Source organism: Pteropus medius, unplaced genomic scaffold (genome assembly GCF_902729225.1).
Source record: "Pteropus medius unplaced genomic scaffold, Ma_sr-lr_union100, whole genome shotgun sequence".
Lineage (NCBI taxonomy): Eukaryota > Metazoa > Chordata > Mammalia > Chiroptera > Pteropodidae > Pteropus > Pteropus medius.
This window is the reverse complement of record NW_024342471.1, coordinates 5,307,582-5,329,134: the sequence shown is the minus strand read 5'-3', so window position 1 is coordinate 5,329,134 and position 21,553 is coordinate 5,307,582. Positions and strand designations below refer to the sequence as shown.

Sequence of the window (21,553 nt, the reverse complement as noted above, 5' to 3'; positions counted from 1 at the left end):
AGTACTGAGCAACCCCAGGAAGCATGTTGGTGTAATCCCTACCAATTCTCTTTCAGATGGCTTTGTGGGCCTCTCCTTAAAGCAGTCCTGGTCTGATTTCACATTTTCAAGTTCCTGGAGCCACTTTCCTCCAGGATAAATCTGGAGTGTGATACCTCAGTATTTATGCCAATAGCTCATTATAAAAAACCCTGGATTCAGAGACAAGGTCTGGACCCTGTCTTTGCAGTCCATTTTTTGCGGGACTCTGGTGAGATCCTCCTTCCATCTGGACCCCCACGAGCACACCACACCATTTACAGGGCCTGGGACACACACGGAGGCTCGCACATGTCTGAAGCATCGGAAGGTGTTAACTTAAAAATAAAAAGGCCTTACAAAGTGAGGGGGAAGTGCTTTTGTCATCCCCATCGTACAGAAGAGGGGACTGAGGAGCATGAACTCATGCATGTTAACTTACAGATTGTCAGTGTCATCAAGAATTCCAAGGATGGCTAGTGAAAGCAAAACCACAGAGAGTGTCGTCAAATGGAGGTGCCTTTTCCAAATACCAAGTCACTCGCCCTCTCACTTGGTCCTTGACAGAATGTATGAGTGTGGCCAGCTCCATACTCTACATGCTCTTCTGCATCTGCTCTCCGTGTGTGTAATTAATCTTGGAGCATCTTCCCGCGTCAGCACAGAAGAGATTGTCTTCTTGCTCATTATCCACTCTAACATCCTTTCTGGGAGGGAATGCTTGGAAACAACCCAAATGCCCTTGTAAGGGCAAATTCAAATTACAAAAGAATTCTCCTTGGTGCTAAAAAAGGGAGACATCCCCTCTCCCTTTTCTTAGAGCATTTATTTTAGAAAACTTGTAAGTTCTTTCTCTGCTCCTTTCAGATGTACAGGGGTCTTTTAAAAAGCTGAATAAGCCTCTGGCCAGTTTTACCATCTAGAAATGTTTTTCTCAAGGACCTAGAAGCCATCTCTTTGTAATGTAAATATCAAGTAAGCCAGCACCACTATTGCCCAGTTTCTTCGAGAGGGTGGAAGCCTAACTTCAGTGCTGGACTCTAAGTTCCAACACAACCTCCTCTCGTAAACACATGAGTTTCTTTTTCCTGTGGATAAGGACAATTGGCTAACCATACAGCTACCCTAGTTACAAACTATGTGACAAATGGTGCTGTCTGGTCCTCCTATTTGAGGACTAGCTACCGTTTGAGAACATGGATATAACTGGTTCTGTTTGTATATGAAAGGGTGGGGTTTCTTTCTGCCTTAGCAATCTCTTTAGCAGATTGTCTGGGATGTGCACCATAATCTGGTTTAATGCTTATTCAATAATAAAAATGTTTTCTTTCTTTTCTACTTTTGTGGAGAGGTTTTCTGGGTTGGTGGGAGATTTTGTTTTTAATTTTGTCTCCAACACCTTCAAATGTCTTTCTGCAGACAGCTGGTTAAAATAATTTGGCATCTTCACACAGTGGAACATTATGCAGTCATGACGGAGAACAAGAACACTCTCCATTTCCATCGTTGAGTCAAAGAGTAAAGTACAAAGTAGTTTACTACTTTTTCTGTAAAAAGACTATATTTGTATTTGTTTACACTTGTATAATCTCTGGAAGAGTAACAAGGGATAAATAAAAGTGCTTGCATGTGTGTGCATATGTTAAGAGGAACTGGGCAGATGAGGGAGAGAGGGGGCTGGAATTCTTTTGAACACCATTTTATATTTTCTGATTTTTAAAATATGTGACTATATTATCTATTCAAAATAAATTAAAAAGCAGGGGTGACAGCAAGCAAACAAAACAGACCCCTAAGGAAAAGAAATCCCAGCTCCAGACGTTCTCTAAACACATGATTCTGTCCATTTTTGAGCTCAGTCTTGACCTTGGAGCCAACTGGAAACTGGAAACTGATTATATTGATATAGTTTTGTATTTTTCCTTAGAAGGCTGATCTTAGTGTAAAAGCAGGGAATATATTTAAAAAACAACAACGAAAAGTAAAATTAGAAGCAATCAGGTAGCTAATATACTCTTCTCCATACTCCTCCTTCCTCCAGTTGAGAGAACTGTTCCCCAGGGTTCTTGGTGTCCACTTTTCAGCCTTGGTGACTTGAGGGGTGGGGGACTCACTTTCAGAAGCTTGGTGTAGCCCCTCTTCCCATCACCTCTCTTTGCCTCCTAGGTCGTCACTTATTCTCCAAAGAGCAGGCCTTCATGGGTTAGGAGGGATGATGGGAAGGGGTATATGGGGTACAATGTCCTGCCATACTGGGAATCGGGAAGCCAACATGCTTGAGATTCCGCTATTAGCCATCCGCCTTCTAGAAGCTCCTCTATGAGGATAGTGGGAAAAAGGATATGAGGCAGGGCTCATCTCTCTAGCTCTCTGGCCACTTTAGGCTGTGTTGATTGTCACTCTTCTTATTCTTGTTATTACAGATCAGGGAGTGGCCCAGGAAGGCTCCTTACATGCTGGCGTGTCTCCGTTTTATCCTTGTGCCAAGCCTATGAGGTAGGTGCTATCTATTATAATCCTATTTTATGGATGATGAAACAGAGGCACAGATAAATTAACTGGCTTCCCCAAGGTCGCACAGCTTGTAAGGGCCAGTTCACCCATCCAGCTGTTTCCCTTCTAATACCCTTGAGCCTGCCTCCAGCTCCTAGTCAGTCATCTTTCAGGAGTGGAAGGAAGTAAGTTACGAAAGAGTGAAATTGCAGGTACTGTGACTCAGAGCGGGGATAGGACTGTGCTTTGCATTTCTAGGTCCTGTGGGAGGCGCGTGGCATTCCCTACCTTACAGAGGGTCGTTTGTGTTGTTGGTTCAAGTCCTCAGGCTTTGCCTCTGAGACCCCCACCACTTGCCCTGTGACCTTAAGCCCTTGCCTTGCCTCTCTGGCTGGGTCCCAGTCTCCAGGTGCCTCCAGTTGACCTAGGTGGAGCACTGCAGATTGCAGAAGTCAGCGGATGAGAAGAGCTGCCACACATTGACCAGCGGGAACATGAGCAGAGCTCCGAGCAGTGAGCCCAGCTGCACCGCCGCCCCGCACCACAAGAGGGCGCTGCGGCTACGGTCGCGCAGGATCACGCCCAGCATCACCTTGACATAGCTCAGACATCCAGAGAAAAGTACCCACGAGGCCACCTGCGGAGATGGGGTGGGAGAGATGCAGAGTGAAGGGGGCTTTAGGGTGACCCCAGGGGTGAAGGGTGTAGGGTTACCTTACAGCGCTAAGGGAACCCCATGAGTTGACCCCTCCCCAAGGACAAAGTAAAGCTCAGTAGCTTTTCTATCCCTCATGATCAAGTCAAGGGCCTCTGCGAGAAGGTCACTGCTGACGTCCACATGGTGGGAAGAATGTGGCTTTCCAAGGAGAGGCTGGACCATCACCTTGGACCAGCCAGCTCACCTTCCTAAGCCTCCACTCCCAAATGAGAGGCATTCCCCCTCCCTGCCCCCACTTGGGGCTTCTTGAGCAAGCAACCGCAGAGACTTTGGTTAATAGAAAGTGCTATACCCTGGGTCTCCCCAGGCCTTGGCTAGGTGAGGGGGTACGTATGGGAGCAGACACTTACGATTAAGACTTCTCCACTCCAGTGGCCCTGCATGAGGGGGCAGGGGCTCATCACGGCCATGGCCATATTGTAGGCCCCAAAGCCAGTTCCAAGCACAGTAAGGACCGCCAGGAATGGCAGAGACCTAGGGCAGAGTGGGGGAGCGGAATGGAGGAGGTAAGAAGCATGACCTCTGCCTCTCCAACCCTGAGGGCCATGCAGAATGGTCAGCATCTTCAGGATTAGAGGTTAGACCCATGTGGGAACTTACAGGCTACCTGGTTCAAGTGGGTCAGTGAAGCTCCTGAGGGACAAGGCTGGTCTAAGTCACCCTGAGCACTAATGGCAGGGCCGAGCATCCCAGCAGGAGAAACAGAGCAACTCTGGTGCCATATGGACCTGGTCTGAATCCCAGTTCCACCAGTTAAGCTGTGAGACTGGTTCTTGAGCCTCAGTTTCATCACCTGTGAAATGAGTCTTGCAGGGCTGTGGACACCCATGGGAGCATAGTGTGCAGGGCCTAGCGCTGGCTGTGGGCTCTACCTAATATTTTACCTGCTGCCATTTCCTCCTACAACACGCCCACCCTCAGCCAGGAAGCCGGGCTAGGGAGAAGGTAGCTCTGCAGGGTGTGGTGTGTGACCTCAGGTGACCTCTCCCTTCTGGCTTCAGCTACCTGTCTACAACGTGAGGTCTGCATGCTCTGGGGGCCCTGGTGGCTAGCTTGGATGCATTCTACATGGAGGCCTTGCATGTTGAACCCAGGTCTGACAATTGTGTACACTGCCCTTCATTTGAAGTTACTGCCCCTGGGGTCTCCTTGCCTACACTCTTCAGAACACCAAGGCTGGTCTGTGCCCTGGGTGAGAGTGGGGGCTCTGCCTCTGCCTCCAAGGACTCTTTCTGCTCCAGGATTCTTAGATTCCCTGACTCTCGAATTCTGTATTTCTGACATTCTGGGCAGCTCAGATTCTACAGGTCTGCGGTCTGTGGTCCTGCTTCCACAGAAATCTCCAGGCTCCTTCCACAGTTTTTAAGCCCCAAGGGAGAAAATTCAGCTTTCTAGCAAACTGACATTTCTGTCTAACTCTCCTGTACTCATTATCCCTCTTTCTAGGGCTGGGGAAGGTAGGTGTGGGCAGGTCTGAGAGGCTAATGAGGGCAGGCAGGGCAGAGGGATGGATGGGGGAGGCTGTGGGACCTAAAGTTTCATGACCCCAAGGTGGGCCTTTCTCTTTGGTGGTCTTAAGCCATTGTGTCAGAACCACTTAGGTTGCTTATTAAAATTTAAAATCCCAGGTCCCAATCTAAGCTGACTCAATCTGCATTTTATCAACTTGCCTAACCATTCTTCTAGAACTGGAGCTAGTGTGGCCTGGAGGCAGGAGGATGGGGCTAAAATCCTGGGAATTAAACCAGGGCCAGCCCTTTCTATAAGCGTCAGGGTTCCCATTTGTAAAAAGGGAATCTCAGTTCCTGCCTGGTTGTGGCTTCTCATGGGCCAATGGCAGTGATGGTTGACACACTGGACCTGCTGTGCGCCAAGCACTGCTCTGAAACTTTACAAAATTATCTCATCTCATGCTCCTAGAAACCCTAGGAGATAGAACTATTATTATCACTATTTCCCAGGTAAGTATCCCTGAAGCACAGAGAGGTAGAGTGACTTGTCCAATATCAAACAGCTAGTAAGTGACAGAGCTGGGATTTGAACCCAGGCAGTCAAGCTCCAGGGATCATATTCTTAACCACTACATAAATAGCCTGATTGTGGGGTTTGGAATTCTGGCTTCTGGAATGAAGTGCATCGCCAACCAGAGCTCCCCAGGCCCAGTTTGAGATAGACCTGGTAGGCAGGAACATGGAGAAGAAGCAGGCCAGAGGGTTGGCCATGGAGCTGAGGGTGGCAGACAGGTGGTAGGCAACAGGCCCGTAGGACAGGCAGGAGTAGGTCTGCACAGAGGGCAGCACGCCGTTGGTGAGTGCGTTCACAAAGGCCACCAGGATGTAGATGAAGATCAGCTGGGTCGGGTAATGGCGGGCTGTTTTCTCCTGCAGATGCCCCTGGCTCTTACTGCTGTCCACCGGGCCTGGGGGGCCCAGGTCCTCTTTCAGTGACCGGAGGGAGTAGAGAGTGATCTGGGAGGTGAGGAGGTCTTCTGTGGAGATTTTCCAGTGCCTGGGACGACGCTGGAGGAAAAAGAAGGAGACGAGACAGCAGGCCATCATGAAGGAGAGCAGGAGGAAGAAGACCAAGGGCGAGAAGTTGGCGGGGAGGTAGCGGCTTTGCAGACGGACCGAGGAGAGCTCTGTTCCAGAAAGGCCAGGCACAGGAGTGCTATTATATCCCTGAAGAGGATAAAACAAAGGTCATTGGATCCCTAGGTGATGTTGGGACACAGTTACCAACAACATTAATAATGACGATATACAATAAACATAATGCGTTATTCTTAATAAGTGTGTGATAGATAACATACACATGACTACTAAAGAATAATAATAAATGCTCACATTGACTGACTGCTCACTGGGCACCAGCCCTTTGCATGCATCAGCTCATGTGTACCTCTTAACAGCCCTGGGGACCATTATCCCCGTTTTAGAGGAAACGGAGGTGTCAAAACAGTTCATCTTACCTGAGGGTCACACAGAGTACATGGCGAACCCAGTCCACTTGGTTCTTTCTGACTCAGAAGCTACACCTCTTCCCACTCTACCGCCCTCCAGGGCTGACAACCACAAATATGTTCAGAGGAGTGTCTGGCTGGGAATCAGCCAGGGGAGGGCAGCTCCACCCAAGTCACCTTGTGGAGATGTGGCTTGGTGTGGCCAGATCTCTTTTCAAGAGATACCATACATCTAGATTTATATATGTGAAATTTCAAGAAATTTAAATGTCATCAAATAAACACTTAAAAAAAAGAATGCTTACAGGCTATGATGGCCTGGGCCACTGCTTTGCAACTGTTGCTGTACTGCTGTGGTTTGGATAATACCAGACATATGTAAATTGTCCAATACCCAGTGAAAAAAAGTTTGACCTTGGATGAAAAGGGGTTCTATGAAAAGCAACCTTACAGGGTGATCTGATCGTAAAGTCCTAACTGGGCAGGTCATATATGCCCTAGGCATATAATGTTTTTAGTAAAAAGCTTATCTTTGCCTTAAACAAGCCCTGTCCATCTTTTCTGTGCCTCTAGATTAACACACCTTTGAAACGCCAGGATAGCCCTCGAAGGCGTAACCACCCTCAAGAGAGCACACAATCTTAAATATTTTATAATCCGATACCTGTCTCACTTCCTCCCACCTTCCTGCCATCTTCTTTCTGTTCCCGTCTTAATTTCAAATGCATAAAAGAAACTATCAAACTCTTATTCTCTGAATCATTTGAGAACTTGCTTCCGGGCAATTGCTGTCAGTTTTGGCTCAATTAAACTCTTATAAAAATTCTCTACAGGGTTGGACATTTCTTATGTCAACATTTACTTGGTGTAGTTGGCAGGATTCCAAAGAAGCCCACCCAGGACCATCCTGCAGACCTGGACCCGGTGCTAGGTACCAGCAGGAGCCCATTGAGCCGCCTGGCTCCCTACTTCACATCAGGTAAACTTGGATGACTTTTCTCTCAGAATCTGGGGCCTCCTTGCATTAAGTAGCAGGCCATGACTTTATTTGACCTGTTCTTAGAAAATCCTCCAGTTGGATAAGGGTTGAGATAACCCAGAGAAAAAAAAATTGGGTTGTTGTTTTTAATTTTGGCTTTGTAATTGGATTGCTTACTGAGAGTCTGAACAAAATCTTTGCTGGTTAAATGAGAGACTGAACTCTTTTTAGCTCCAAAAGGGAGAGAATACTTGCTTTCCAAAACCTGAATAGCCAATAGGGTGAAAATAGTTATAGCAGATCCAGAATTCGAAGTGGTAGAGATGGGTGCTGGGAGTACCCCAGTGTGGTAATGCAGCTGACCCTAGGGAGGCTGGGGGAGCCCCAGGGAGCGTTTTCTTTCTTTGTGAGGGGCAGGGGGCCCTGGAATAGGTTCACCCTGAGAGAGAGGGACCCATGCCTTGGAAAGTGTCATGATTCTGATGGTGTCTGGTAAACGTTTGCTGGCCCTTGTTCAGGTAGTCTTAGGTAACTAGGAATCTCTGTGGGATTGCCTGAGGAAAAATTTTCTCTAGGGCATGAAGCAGTCCTATGGGAATATATACTGCATTTGGCTTATCTGGAGACACGGACGGATGGACGTAAAGGCTGGTTTTCCCTAGAAATTTGTTCAGACTGCATAGATCTCAAAGAAAAAAACTAAAATTAATATGGAAAATCGTGCCTCCAAGCCCCACGATAGTCAGCCTCCCATTAATGCTAAGATGGCCACAATGAGGATCCTTTGATATTTCAAAATTAACTTTTTCATGCACAATTAGAAAAAGCTGGCTATAAAACTAGGCACAATGAATGGAAAACATATCCGGTTGGTCTCTCGAAACTTTGAAAAGAACATTTAGGTAAATGGATCGACCTATATCTTTCAGATGTCAATTCAATTCTTTGAGGTATTAAAAATGGCTGTCCTTATTTTAAAAAGGGGAAGATCATTTGGAACTTGACTTGTCAAAGGAAGATAAATTATAAATGCCTCAAATAAAATTTGGACTCAACCATTCTTTTATAAACCAGTAGAATTTTTCTCATGGCTTAAAGGTCTCTGTTGGTGTCTGTGTGTGTCTATATATGTATATTGAAATGGGAGATAATTTTCTACCTCTGGATGGCATTATTAAAATTAATTTAAAGGCAAGCACTTGTAAGAATTGGGTCTTCTAAAATTATCAGAAATATAGAAACTAACTCAGATGCTTCTCAAGTCATGTGATTTAAGATTAATTCTTAGTAAATAAACATTAGGTTAAGTTTACTGGGTTAAGTAGAACAGACATGTCTTTTGAGTTATTGATATTAAATATAATGTTTATATTTTACCTGGGTTTACAAAAATAAATTCGTGTTAATAACTGACTTTGGTGTCTATGACATATGTTTCTAGAGGTTATAAAATGTCTTCATAAATTTGCCAAGCTAATTGTTCACTTCTTAGTCTCCATTAGAAATTGAGGTTTTAAGGGTTAAAATATTAATATATGTAGGGATAACTTTGTGGTGTAACACCTCAAACGTTTCTTTTTTATGTTAAATTACATGGAAAGTATTGTAAAATAAATGATTAAAAAAACAACAACAACAATTTCCTAGGGTATATTGTGTGGGTAAACAATGGTTGTAAATTAAACAAATAGGGCTATGGAAAACCCAAGACGGCGGCTTGGTTCTTTATGGCTCCCTGGCAAACCCATTTTTCAGATCTTGTATTCCTTTATGCCTCACAGTGCATTTAAGCTGGACTTATATTAAATAAAGGAACTTATGAGCTGACATTATTGAAAGGCGGCACCTAAAACTATTGCCAAGGTTTGATAAAGTCACTTCAAGAAAATGCCAAGTAGGCAACTGCTGCCTTTCACAGGGAGCTCCAGGGAGACAAAGACTTTAAAGAACATTGGCTACCACCTGTAGAGTTTGTTTTTTGGAAAAGACGTCAATTAAAAGACATTCTCCAGCCTTGTGAGAAGGGACCTTGTTAGTGCCTAACCATGAAAGTACATCTACCCCTGTCTATGGACATCAGAGACTCTTCTAGGAGAAGTGCTGACATCAGAAGTAGACGGCCATCCCAAGACATGCACGAGGCCCGTATATCTACAAATTAATGTTTAACTCAGAAACCATTTGATTGTCTTCACCTGATTGCTAATGGTAGGCATCATAATAATAGTTATACTTTTTTTCTATATGGTTCAACTGTTTATGGTTTCTGAAATATTATATTTTTTAATACCCTCTTTATGGATTATGTAAATGCTATACTAGATGCTAAATACTGAAAAATGAGACAGAAAACAAAATTCGGATCATGATAGTTCATAGGCTATAAACCAGAATGTTCTCCCCCTCCCCGCCCCCCCGCCCCCACCATAGTGAATTCCATAAAACCTGACTGCCTTCCATTTACCTGCCCTTCCCTTTTTTGGGAAAATTCAGCCTCAGCTCACATCCCATGGTTATAATATTGCCCCATCCTCAATGGTCAACAAATGACGATACTGAGACTTCCTGGGAATGAGCCTTCCTAGTGCTGTGTGACCACACTATCTGACCAAAAGGCTGGTCATTAGTGCATCTTTTGGATTGATTTATGACCAAAAAGGGGAACTGTGGAAGAAAAAGGGGTTCTACGGAAAGTAACTTCACAGGGTGATCTGATCATAAAGTCCTAACTGGGGAGCACATGGTGGGGAGTCATGCCCCAGGCCTATACCATCTTAGTGAAAGGTTCATCTTCACTTAAGCAACCCCTGTCCATTATTTCTGTGCATCTAGGGTAACACACCTTTGAGATGTCAGCAGTAATACCCTTTGAAGTTGTAACCACCCTCAAGAGAGCACGTATTCTTAACTATTTTATAATCTAATCCCTGCCATCCTTTCTCCTACCCTCACGTAATCTTTCTTATGTTCCCTCCTTAATTTCAAATGCATAAAAGAAACTGCAAAATTGTTATTCTCCGAAGCATCTGACATCTTGCTCCTGACAACTGTCATCAGTTTTGGCTCAAATAAATGCTTATAAAATATCTCTATAGGTTTGAACATTTCTTATGTTGACAGACGTTTTAAGAACAGGAGATGTTGAAGCAAAAATATCTAAAGTCTACGGTTCTCAGCCCTGGCTGTACGTTAGCATAGCCTGGGGAATTCTGAATAAATACAAGTTCACAACCCCTATTTTGCAATGCTGAAATCCAAAAAGCTCAGAAGTTTTTCATGACTCAGCTGGCAGCAATACTTGAAGGGATGTGAGCCTGTTTACAGCAGTGTCACTGAACAGGATTGCTGTGTCACAGGTGGGGCAGGTATGTTCCAAAATCTGAAACTCTTTTCTAATACACATCTGAGAACAAGGATTTTAGGGAAGCCCCACCCTCAGAGAGTCTTATTTAACTCGTCTGGCTGTGTGCGTGGGGCCTGCTGGTGTGTTTCGATACCTCTCCCAGGTAATCTAAAGTACAGCCAGGTCAAGAACATGGGTCTATCTAACATTTCAGAAACGCAAGTCCTTCATGGAATCTTGCTGTGATCAAGCACAGGGTGCTGCACCGGTTCTGGGTGACACTGGGTACCTGTGTGATGTCAGTCGTCCCGGTGGTGTTAGGGCTTGGCGTGGTGTAAGATGTCTCAGTGACGTTGATGCAGGTGGTGAGACCCGAGCCCTGGGCAAGAGCCACCAGGGCAGGCAGGAAGCCACTGAGTCCTTCACCCACAAAGAAGGTGGTAAGGTAGTGGGTAGACAGCAGGCTCATGAAAGGTAGGAAGGTAACGGAGGAGGTGCAGTCCACCAGGGCCAGGAAGAAGGTGAGGACCATGAAGGTGATGCTGTGGTGGCCACCCAGCACCCAGGAGGTGACGTTCCAGAGGAAGGCAAAGAGGATGCAGGCAACTGTGCCCACACTCAGCACAGTGAAGATGACAGGCACCTCAGAAAGGCAGCCAGGCCGGAAGCGATGGAGCAGGGTGACAAAGAGGGGGCCAACATTGGCCAGCTGGATGATCACTGTGAGGTAGGAGGGCAGGTACCAGCTCTCAGGCAGCTCTGTCACCAGCAGGGGCAGCTCTACCCAGAGTCCGTTGATGGCCACCCAGGAGCCTATCCCGAAGGTACAGACCAGCAGGTGTGTCAGGAGGGTCATGGTTATGCCTGCCAGGGCCAGAGGCTGCCGCCTCCTCAGATCAGCAGAACCTATGGAGGAAAATACCAGGTGAGTATTGTCCAGTTCACTGTCTAGCAAAAGACTGGGCTTTGGGGCCCAGAATTTTCTCTTATCATTCCCCTCTTTATGAATGAGTTGGCTTTTTATTAGTAGAAAACATGGACAAAACATTCCTCTATAACTAACATTCCAGTAGGAAAGGCTTCCTAACCATGACTTATAAATCTAGAGACCACCAAAGAAAAGTTTGATACATTCAACTGCACAAAACACAAAAAAGCAAACAAATAAACCAACAAAATACCCTCTGCAAAAAAGGCAAAAAATACTAACAGCAAGATCGAAAAAGACAGATGACAACTTGGGGGAAAATATTTGCAATGTAAATCACAGACAAAGAGCTCATCTTCCTAATATATACAGAGTTCTTAGAAATTCAGAACAAAAAGAAAATAGAAAAATGGGCAAAGGTTATGAACAACTTTGAGAAAAGTACAAATAAGTCTTAAACATATGAAAAGATTATCACTTTAATTTATCATGGGAAATGTCAATTAATGACTCCAATGTGCCATTTCTCACCATGAGATTGTCCCATAGGTTACCTATCCTGGACAAAATGATGCATGTTTGAGGTTATTATTCCCTGTGGCCTCGTGGTAATAGCAAAATAGAGGAAATGACCCAAGTGCCTACCCATAGAGGATGGGCTAATGAAAGAAATGTCTACAAGTTGGAATGCTAGACACCTGTCAAAAGGAATGTGGAATGCAGGAGAGCTCCTTGGCTGATCGGGACAGTTCTCGAGGCTATGTTGACAAGTGAACAAAATCAAGGTAGGTAGACAGACGGTGTGCTGCCTTTTGGACACAGGGGCCGAAGGGGAAGAATATGTACCCTTTGCTTGTATTTGCACAAAGCAGTCCTTGAAGGACAAGTGGGAATTGCTGGGATGTCCGCAGCACCTATACAAAAAGATTTGTAGATTTTTTTTATCGGGTTTTGACTTGTGAACTATGTAAACACACTACCTATTACAAAAATATGGTCACCTAATATAATATTCCAACCTGGCAGTTTTCTCCTGAATTTAAAGAACTCCCTAGCTGGACAGGCTCTCAGAGACCGCCTGACTCCAGCCCTCCAAAACCATTCTGCCATCTGCTTACCACCTTCCCAATGACCTGTGTCATACCACCTGTGCTATTACCCTCTTCGACCTACTCTCAGTCTAAGTGAAAACATCGAAGAGGCCAGAAGCAAAACTCTGGAGCCAGCTGCCTGGGCCTGAACTCAGCTCTGCCATTTACTAGCTGGGTGACCATGAACAAGTGACTTTGCCTCTTGTATCTCATTTTCCTAACTGTAAATAAAGGACAGTGACAGTATCAATGAGATGCAAATATGTTAACGAGTTTCTGCTACCTCAAGCTGCACCTGGCACACAGTAAGCACTCACTAAGAGTTAGCTATTTTCGTTATGGTGAAATTCCAGATTTACTGATATCGTTATCTTTTTCCTAATTCACATGAAAATGAACACATGACTATTCAAATTTAAAAAGGGAAAAAAGTTTCCCCTGAGGTAACACCCAAAATCACCTTTGGTACACGAACCATTTTGGAGAGAAAGGTCGATTGGACCAATCACTTCCTTTTACAGATGGGAAACGGGATGGGGTCCGTGGGAATGGAGGGATTCTCCCACGGCTGGGAGGTGGGAGTTGGAGTGGGTTTCCTGCAGCACTTGGCTCCTCCCCACTGTGACCCTGTAGTGACACCTGATTCCTAGGTTCTACTCAGTTCACACGGCCAGTTTGGGACTTCTTCTGGCACATGAATGAGTGTCCCTTGTGGCTATGCCTCACCCAGAAAAGTCTCAGAGTTCCCACACCCAGAATGGACTCTGGAGTCCTGACTCTCTTCTTTCCTCCTCCGCTGAGGAAACCCAGTCCATTCCTTTTTCAAAGCCACCTCTCTTCCTCTCTGGGAAGAGCTGGAGCAGAATGCATTCTGCCCGCTTTCAGTCCTGCTCCACCGCCTCCTGTCTGGGGCCTTAGCTAAGGAAATTAAGCTCTGTTCTCTCACCTGTGAGGCCAGCATGACTAACAGTCCAGGACAGCCTGGCTCTGGGTATACCAGGAGGACCCAGGAGAGGAGCAGTTCCTGGCAATTGCTGCCTGCCTGGCTGCTCCTCCCTTTGCCAGCGCTGTGCTCCTTGCCTGGGGCACCGCCTCCTTCCTCATCTGCAGCCCAGCTTTCTGCAGAACCCTGTCCCCAGGAAACCTCCTCTGGCTGCCCAGTGCTGGGCCCCAGGCTCCCTTCATGTAGGGTGTTCTCGTGTAGATGTATGCAGGTATATTTTTGCAGAGACTGAAGCTCTTCAAGGGCAGAGGGCTGCTTTGGAATCTCCCATTTTGCAGGCAGAAGAGCTTTTCAGATAACCTAGCTAGCTCAGGATTTGTAAATTTGTAACTCCTTGGCCTCTGCCAGGCAGCAGATATGTACTTTGGTTTGCTGTGTGTTATAAACAGTCACTGAAATCCGCAAGTCAGGAGGTGGCCTACAAAACACAAGATTTCTGGCTTCTCAGGAATATTCTAGAAGACCACACCATGCATACCCACATGACAACAATCACTCTTGATCCTCTCTAATTTAGGGTCCTGCCTGGGCCCCGCCTGGCCCTGGAGGCCTTATTTTTGAGAGAGAGATGTGGCTTGCCCAGGATCTCTCACAAGCTGGGGGCAAAGTGGGAGCTGGAATCCAGTTTTGGGCCTCTCTCTCAATTCCAAACTCCAGGCATTGCCTCCAGCCACCTTACTGTTTTCTACTGCAGTAAAATCTGGAGCCAGATGCCTGAGTTCCAATCCTAGTTTTAAGCCTTCCAAGCTGAGCAAATGACTTAACCTCCTGTGCCTGATTCCTCTTTTGCAAAATGCGGAGGCTCTCAGTACCAACATCAGGATTATAAGGACCACGAACTTGCAAAATATTAGAATGGTGCCTGACTGAGTATGTGCTCAATAAACGTTAACTGTTCTGATTACTATTTACATTTGAAAACATACAATTACCTTGAACACACTTCTGGATATCGTAACACAATTCCTGAAGGCAAAATTTTGTCATCGCTTCCTCCTAATTAATCAAGGGATTATTAAGCACTTACTTTTTGTCCAGAACTCTGAACAAAAACCCAAATCCAACAAGCCACAGGGTATCCCCAGAGACAAGTATGAGGAAGAGAGGTGTGTGGGCTACAGACTTCAAGTGCAATCACAGGCCAAGGCAGAGGTGAGCTGGAGGTGGACAGGAGGGGCCTCTGGGACTAGAAGAGGAGGCAGAGTTTCCCACTTTACCTTGGCCAATGCAGGTAACTCAACGGCTGCAAAACAGGGCAGGTCCTCCCGAAAGATCAGTGAAGTGGAGGGAAAAAAATCTTTTCAAAGACCAGGAGCTCTGGTGCCACTTCTCGGTGTCCCACTGTACCACCCACGAAGACCCAGAAACAGGCAATGGCTGCCCACCCCACCTGAGACCAGAATCTGGTATAAAGCAGGAAAAATCCCACTGAAAAAATAGCTGCCATGTGCCAATTCAGGCAGAGTTCCGATTGTGATTGGTGAAAAAATATGGAAGGAAGAAACAGGTAGAACGATCTATGATATTCTAAGGCTGAGGCTGCTAGATGCTTCTCATTAACCACTCTTTCCTTCTTCCTTAGTTGTTACAGAGACTAGATTTTTGGTTGGGCAAATGGTCCCCAAGTTAACAGACTACATTCCCCAACCTCCTCTGTAGCTGGGCGTGGCCACTTGATCAAGCCCAGGATAAAGAGGTTGTCAGGGACTTGAGAAATCTTAAAGATAAGGCAGTGTGCCATTCTGCTTTTCTTTCAACTTGCTGTCTGGAACTCAGATGTGATGGCCAGAACTTTAGCAGCCATTTTGCACTATGGGAGGTGGTTTGGGGGTTAGATGGAGACTAAATCTCCTCAGGACTTTGTGGTACAGAGCCGCCATACCAGCCCTGCTCTGCCTGCCACTGAACTATTTCGTTTATTTAATGTCGTTCAGTTGTAAATAAGTTTCTATCTTGTTTAAGCCACTCTTATTTTATATAAGGCAAAGCACTGGCTAAGTGTACAGAAGTATATGTACAAGGATGTGTTCTGACCAATTATAGTTTCCAAAAAGCAATATTTATCTCCTTTACTATTAATGCTCCGACTCAGAAACTCAGATCCTGCCCCAACAAGGATTTGATCAAAAACCCAAATCCAACAAAATTAGTTGTCGAGAGATACTTTAAAGAGACATCAAAATGTTAGGAGTAAACCTGGGGCAAAAGTCTTTCGCAGGTCTTAACAGCAGAATGAGGTGGATATGGAGGAGGTGATAAATGATATACCTAATAAGAGGAATAAGTAAATAATTAAAGAGAGGAGGTGAATTTGCAGAAGATGGTTACCTTTATCATCTGAAAAACTATTAAACTAATGAGAGAGTTCAGCAAGGAGTCCAGTTATACATTTACAAACATGTAGTTTTCCCGTATAGATCCAGTTAGAAAATAAGAGTTGCTATTGAGTAGTCATTTGGGAAAAACAAATAGAACTGGGTCTCTTTTTTACTTCTTAGTATCCCGCTCCCAAAGATCAACTCCAGCTGGATCAAATGTTTAAATATTTTTTAAATTAAAGAGAAGACCATACAGTCAAGCGCCGCATAACGATGTTTTGGGTAAATGATACACTACATGTACGACTGTGGTCGCATAAGATTATAATGGACCTGAAAATTCCTTTCACCTAGTAGCACAGTGCATCTCTCATGTGTTGGTGGTGAGGCTGGTGTAAACAAACCCACTGCGCTGCCAGTCGTGTAAAAGTGTGGCAGGTACAATTATATGCAGTACATAATATTTGCTAATGATAACAGACGACTGTGTTACTGGTTTATGTACTATAAATATTATACTATATTTTTTATTGTTATTTTAGAGTGTACGCTTTCTACTTACTAAAAAAAGTTTGCCGTAAAACAGTATGCCATGTCACGTCACAGCAACCTCATGCAACCCTTTTACCGAGTCTCTCGATTGCATCATTTTCCCTCGTGCTTGATTTAATCTCGTGTTGTTTTGTACAGTAACATGCTGTACAGGCTTGTAGCCTAGGAGCAATAGGTGTGTAGTAGACCATACCACCTAGGTTTGTCTAAGTGCCCTCTGTGATGTTCACACAATGACAAAATCGCCTGGCACGTTGCTCAGAACGTACATGCGCCGTCGTTAAGTGACGCATGAACTGTAATAAAAATACCCAAAGAACATATAGGTAGTGGAAACAGCTTTTGTAAAGGAACTGGAGCAGGAGTGAGCCTGGGCCGGTATGGCTGGAGCAGTGGGCTTGATGGGAAGATAAGGGCAGACAGGGCAGGTAAGGAGCCTGAATTTCATTTATATGCAATGAGTCTCATGCACTGAAAGCCTAAATCATATACCCAGAGCTGAGGTCTCTGGGTTCTGATCTAGGCCCCAGCACAGCTGTATAATTTGAGGAACGTGTGGGAAGCAGTTACTAAGCAAAATATCAGAACTATAGAGCAAGTCAGCCACTAATAAGGGCTGTGGAGTGAAGCTGGGACAAGTGGAAAATCAAGGAGGTTGGTTGTAATCATAAATGGGATTATCAGAGTGAGCCATATCAGGGGAAAGAGTAGTCCAGGGGGAGGAGTCAGCAAGTACAAAGGCCCTGGGGTGGGGCCTCACCTGCCATGTCCCAGAAACAGATCTTGGTATTGGAAGAACAACCTGGAGGCCAGTATGGTTGCAGTAGTGCAAGTGGAGACAGGCAGGTCACATGGGGCCCTGTAGGCAAGAGTTTGAGTGTTTTCTCTGAGCCCAAATCCTCATTGCTAGGCAGAGGCAGGACCAGCTCTCATTTAGTTTTTAACAGAATCATGCTGGCTGTTGTGAGGAGAAGCATGTGGGGCCGGGGCTGCATTGTGAAGCTTGTTAAAACATTAGGAAGCTGGTGTAGTAATCCAGGCAAAAAAGATAATACAGTAACAACAACAATAATAGCAACTACAATTGCGGCCTTTTCGTTGGCTGCTTATCTTCCCAGGCCCTGTGCTAAGCACTTATCCACATTTTCCATCAAATCCTCTCAACAATCCTGAGGTACACATTATGATTATCTCCATTTTATAGATGAGGAAACGGAGGCTCAGAGAGGGAAAGTAATTTATCTGAGGTCACACAGCTGGTCATCTAGGAGCTGAGGTTTGAGCCCAGGCATGTCTGACTGCGGACTCAGCCATCTTAACCAGCCTGAGCAAGGCCCCGGGGGTGAAGGGTTTTGAAGAGGCTGCAGGGGCCAAGCTGAGCAAGATTCCTTTCCATTACTCCCAGGCCTCCCAGCACTTGGGCTGGGAAGGTGTGAAATGGGGCACAGGCCCCAGAGAACCTGAGAGAGGCTTCAAGACATATCTGTGTCACGAGGCCCCTGTAGAAGACCAGAAACGGAAGGCTTTGAATAACACACTTAAGAGGCTCCGTAGCAGGTGGGCAAACAGATGCCAGGACAGCCCCAGGCAAGGGTGTCTCTTTCCTTCACATTTTTGCATCAAAAACTGAGAGTCCTAGGCCCAGGGGAGTGAAGGGAGTGGAGGTGGAGTTCTCGCCCAGGGCCAGCACACCTTCGGTGTGTGGCTGGGCCATCTCCCCGAAGGGTCCTGTCTGACCTTAATCATCAGAGCCCAAGCAGCCTCCACCCCCAGCACTCTGCCCTGCTTGCTCTGCGTTATTCCTTTGCAGATTGTGGTGCGTCAGCTCTATTACTGGAGTATATCTGTGTCTATCTGTTGAGTGATGGTCTCTCCCACTGGAGTATCATCTCTATAAGAGCAGAACCCTGTCCTCTTTCCCAGTGTCCAGGCGGCCATCTGGTTTGCCAAAGCCTTGTGGGTCGAATTGGCTAGGGTGGCCCTGAGCAGTGCCAAGGTCTGACAAGTTCTGGATAAGGATCTAAATCAGTGGTGTCCTAGGTCCCAGGCCGTTGGAGAACTTGGCCCAGAGTCCCTGGTGAGTCCTGCAGCCCCTCTCCCCTGGGGTGGCAACCTGGCCCTACCCTAATAAGATTAGGGTGGCGGGGACATTGTCCAAGCAGGAGCAGGATGACTCTGAGTCAACAGAGTAAGGAGGCTGAGAGGGTCAAAACCAAAAACCTAGGAGAAATGGAGAAAGAGTCACAGAGGGATAGAAAGAACCAAAAGCTAGAAGAAATGGGCAGAAAGAAAGAGTGACAGAGGCAGGGAAGAAAGAGGAGCTGAGGCGAGGCGGAGACGGAGGCAGAGGAGCAGCGGGGTGTGCTGCATGCCTGGCCTGACTCAGCCACCCACCTGTTCCGGGCTCACATCCGTGCATACCAAGAGGCCTTCCCCACCTCTCCTGGCCTCGGACTCCCCCCAACCCCCGCCCCGGGGCCTCGTCTAATTCAATGTTCCCATGTCACAGATGTGGGGAAACTGAGGCCTAGAGAGGAGGTGGTGCTTGCCCACACCCTGTCTATGCACCACCACCCCTCTCCCTTCATCCAGGCCTGTGCTCACTGCTGTGTGTCCTTAGGCCAGGTGCTTACTCTCTCCGGGCTGAAATTTTACCAAAGGCTCTGAGGCCCAGGCTTGTTGGCCTTGGCTGCCAGGGAGAAAGCAAGGAGATAATGAGAGGCCAGCTGGGACTGTCAGTTCCCTTCCTCCTTCTCCTCCCTCCCAGGGTCTGGAAGGGCTTCAGGCCTCCCATGGAGTTGACCTTGGCTGGGTTCTTCTCTGCTCAATGCCTTTCCCAATCCCCAACCCCCATCCCCCAGCTCCAGTGCCAGGCTCGTGAGGCTCCAGCCCCTACCAGGCTGAAGCGACAGTCTAGAGGTCCCAAGAGCCTGGAGCTGCAGCCCGGCAGAGGTCAGTGGGAGTCTAGCGTTTTGGCCTGGGGAAGAGGGCTCTGGCGTCCACTCAGCCAGCTCAAGGTGTCCTACCTCCGACCTGACCCACTGGCCAGCAGATAAGGAGGCCCTTTTTCTCTCCTATCCCTCAGGTCATCCATCCCAGCAGCCTGAAACTAGAGGAAAGGCCATGAGCCAGCTTCTCTCCCCAGACAAGTGCCCCTCCTCCACCCCGTGCCAGGTGCTACCTGCCAGCGACCAGCCCCTAGTACCTGCAGCTGTGCCCTTACAGGACTGAACCGCCCAGCTCTGCTTACCTGCTGGTCTAGTTCTCCAGGGGTTCTGCGTGGGAGGGGCAGGAGGCAGCTCCGGTAGTATTAACCTGTCCCCGCCCCAAAGTTGGGGAGAGGCGTGGGGAAGGGTGGGCGGGGCTTCTAGAGTCACCAAAAGCCTACTGTGTGCTTGGAATCCACCCAGCGGCACAGATGAGAGCAAAGTCCTGACAATAAAGGGCTGACATTATCTAGTGCTTACTGCCATCCAGATTTCCTGAGCGTCCATCTCCAGAAGGCAAAAGACCTGCCCAGGCCGTTTGCTCTGGCCCCACCCCGTGGCTACTATAATTCCTTTCCCACAGGAACAGTGCTCCAGAGAGCAGAAACTCTTGATTCAAATACTGGTGCTTAAGCAAGTCCCTTGGAAAGTGGAAATAATAATAGCGCCCCCCTCATAGGGCAGAAATCATAACAGCCCCTGGGCACTGAGCTGACTCTTCCCCCACAGCCTTTTGGGGAGATATTATAACTGTCCCCCATTTTATAGATGAAGAAATGCAGGCCCAAAGGAGTCAAGAGCCCCGACAGAGCTGGTCTCTGATGCCCACTGACAAGTGCTACTCTGACAAATTGTAATGCTTACTATCTGATAAAATGTCTCAATAATCCTAGGAAGTAAGCAGGTGCTACTTTTATTCCCTACTTTACAGATGGGGAAACTGAGGCTCACAGTGGTTAAGCGACTTGCTGAAGGTGCTATAGCTAGTAAGTGTAGAGTCAGGATTCCAACCCAGACTCAAACTGCCACCCACATGGTGTAAATGGACTGCACAGGTGTAAATGAACTGCCACCTAGTAAACACACTGCAAGTTGACTTCTATGACTGATTCTGATCTGCTTTTTGCATTATTCTCCAAGACGTGCATTCACTTGGGATGAGAGGTGGGCAGACCTTGCATCCCTCCCTCAGCTGGTAGAGACTCAGGAAGTGTCGATAGCAAACACTTTGGGTCACAGGGATACAAAAATTTGCTCCCAGGGAGCTTGAAACGCTTCTCCTCTACCAGGACTCCAGAAATGCTCCCTACTAACTCCAACAGGAAGTTCTCCCTTAGGTATGAGTCACATCCCTGCTGATGTGGTCTCGCTCTGGTCGTCTCACAGAGGCCTCATGTTATTTTTAATTGAAAAACAGATCTTTATTATTAACCTTTAAAGACTCCCCCATTGCTCACCAAATCAAGAAAACGCCTAAGTCTCACATTTATGTCCTTTCTCAGCTGAGATCAATAAGCCTTGACAACTTGTCTTTCATTTGTCTTTCTTGTGTGTAACCTTTGTGGCTTACGATTAGAACTGCTTACCATTCTATAAGTATTTATATATATCTGAGCCACCAGAATTTCCGTACTGATCCTTCCATTAGACTGTCCTTTCTGCCCCATCTCTTTCTGGTGCAATCCTATCCATATTTCAAAGCCAATCTCAAATGCCACCTCCTCCAAAGAAAATTTTCCTGATATCCATATCTCATATAACCAATATAGGTTGGGAGCTTAGTATATGTTTGTTGCATACATGAATGAATGAAACCCAACCAAAATGTTCTCCCCTTCTTTGTCATCTCCAGAAAAATTTTATAGCCTTTGTCGTTGTTTAATTAATAGACTTTTAAAAAAAGCAGCTTCAGGTTTACAGGCAGACATCCTATCTGTATTCTTTATACAGTTAGGACACCATCCATGTTGGTATGAAGCTTGCCTTTATCAGTCAAATCTCTTAGAGATCTTTCTACATCCCATATATTGAGATCTTCATTCATTGACCAAACTTCTATTAAGTGTCAGCTGTATGTCAGGAACTGTGAGAGGTGTTTGGGATATAAAATTGAACAAAATTCACAAAGCCTTGGTTCCCTGTGAGTTGACATTCTAGTGGAGTG

The 21,553-nt window shown here is 46.3% G+C and overlaps 1 protein-coding gene across 3 annotated transcripts; it reads right to left on the bottom strand.

The window, feature by feature from the left end:
- Nucleotides 1-320: 320 nt before the first annotated feature.
- SLC52A3 (solute carrier family 52 member 3) lies at nucleotides 321-19,672 on the bottom strand. 3 transcript variants are annotated; one of them, XM_039863959.1, is made up of 5 exons: nucleotides 19,653-19,672; nucleotides 10,800-11,416; nucleotides 5,405-5,907; nucleotides 3,580-3,703; nucleotides 321-3,148 (listed from the first exon to the last, which is right to left on the bottom strand). In XM_039863959.1, the coding sequence occupies exons 2-5, from the start codon at nucleotides 11,364-11,366 to the stop codon at nucleotides 2,936-2,938; spliced, it is 1,407 nt and encodes a 468-aa protein (XP_039719893.1). In that variant the 5' UTR covers nucleotides 11,367-11,416; nucleotides 19,653-19,672; the 3' UTR covers nucleotides 321-2,935. The 3 variants fall into 3 exon arrangements, with proteins under 3 accessions (XP_039719893.1, XP_039719894.1, XP_039719895.1); XM_039863960.1 differs by lacking the exon at nucleotides 19,653-19,672 and adding an exon at nucleotides 19,299-19,305; XM_039863961.1 differs by lacking the exon at nucleotides 19,653-19,672 and adding an exon at nucleotides 12,137-12,148.
- Nucleotides 19,673-21,553: the final 1,881 nt, after the last annotated feature.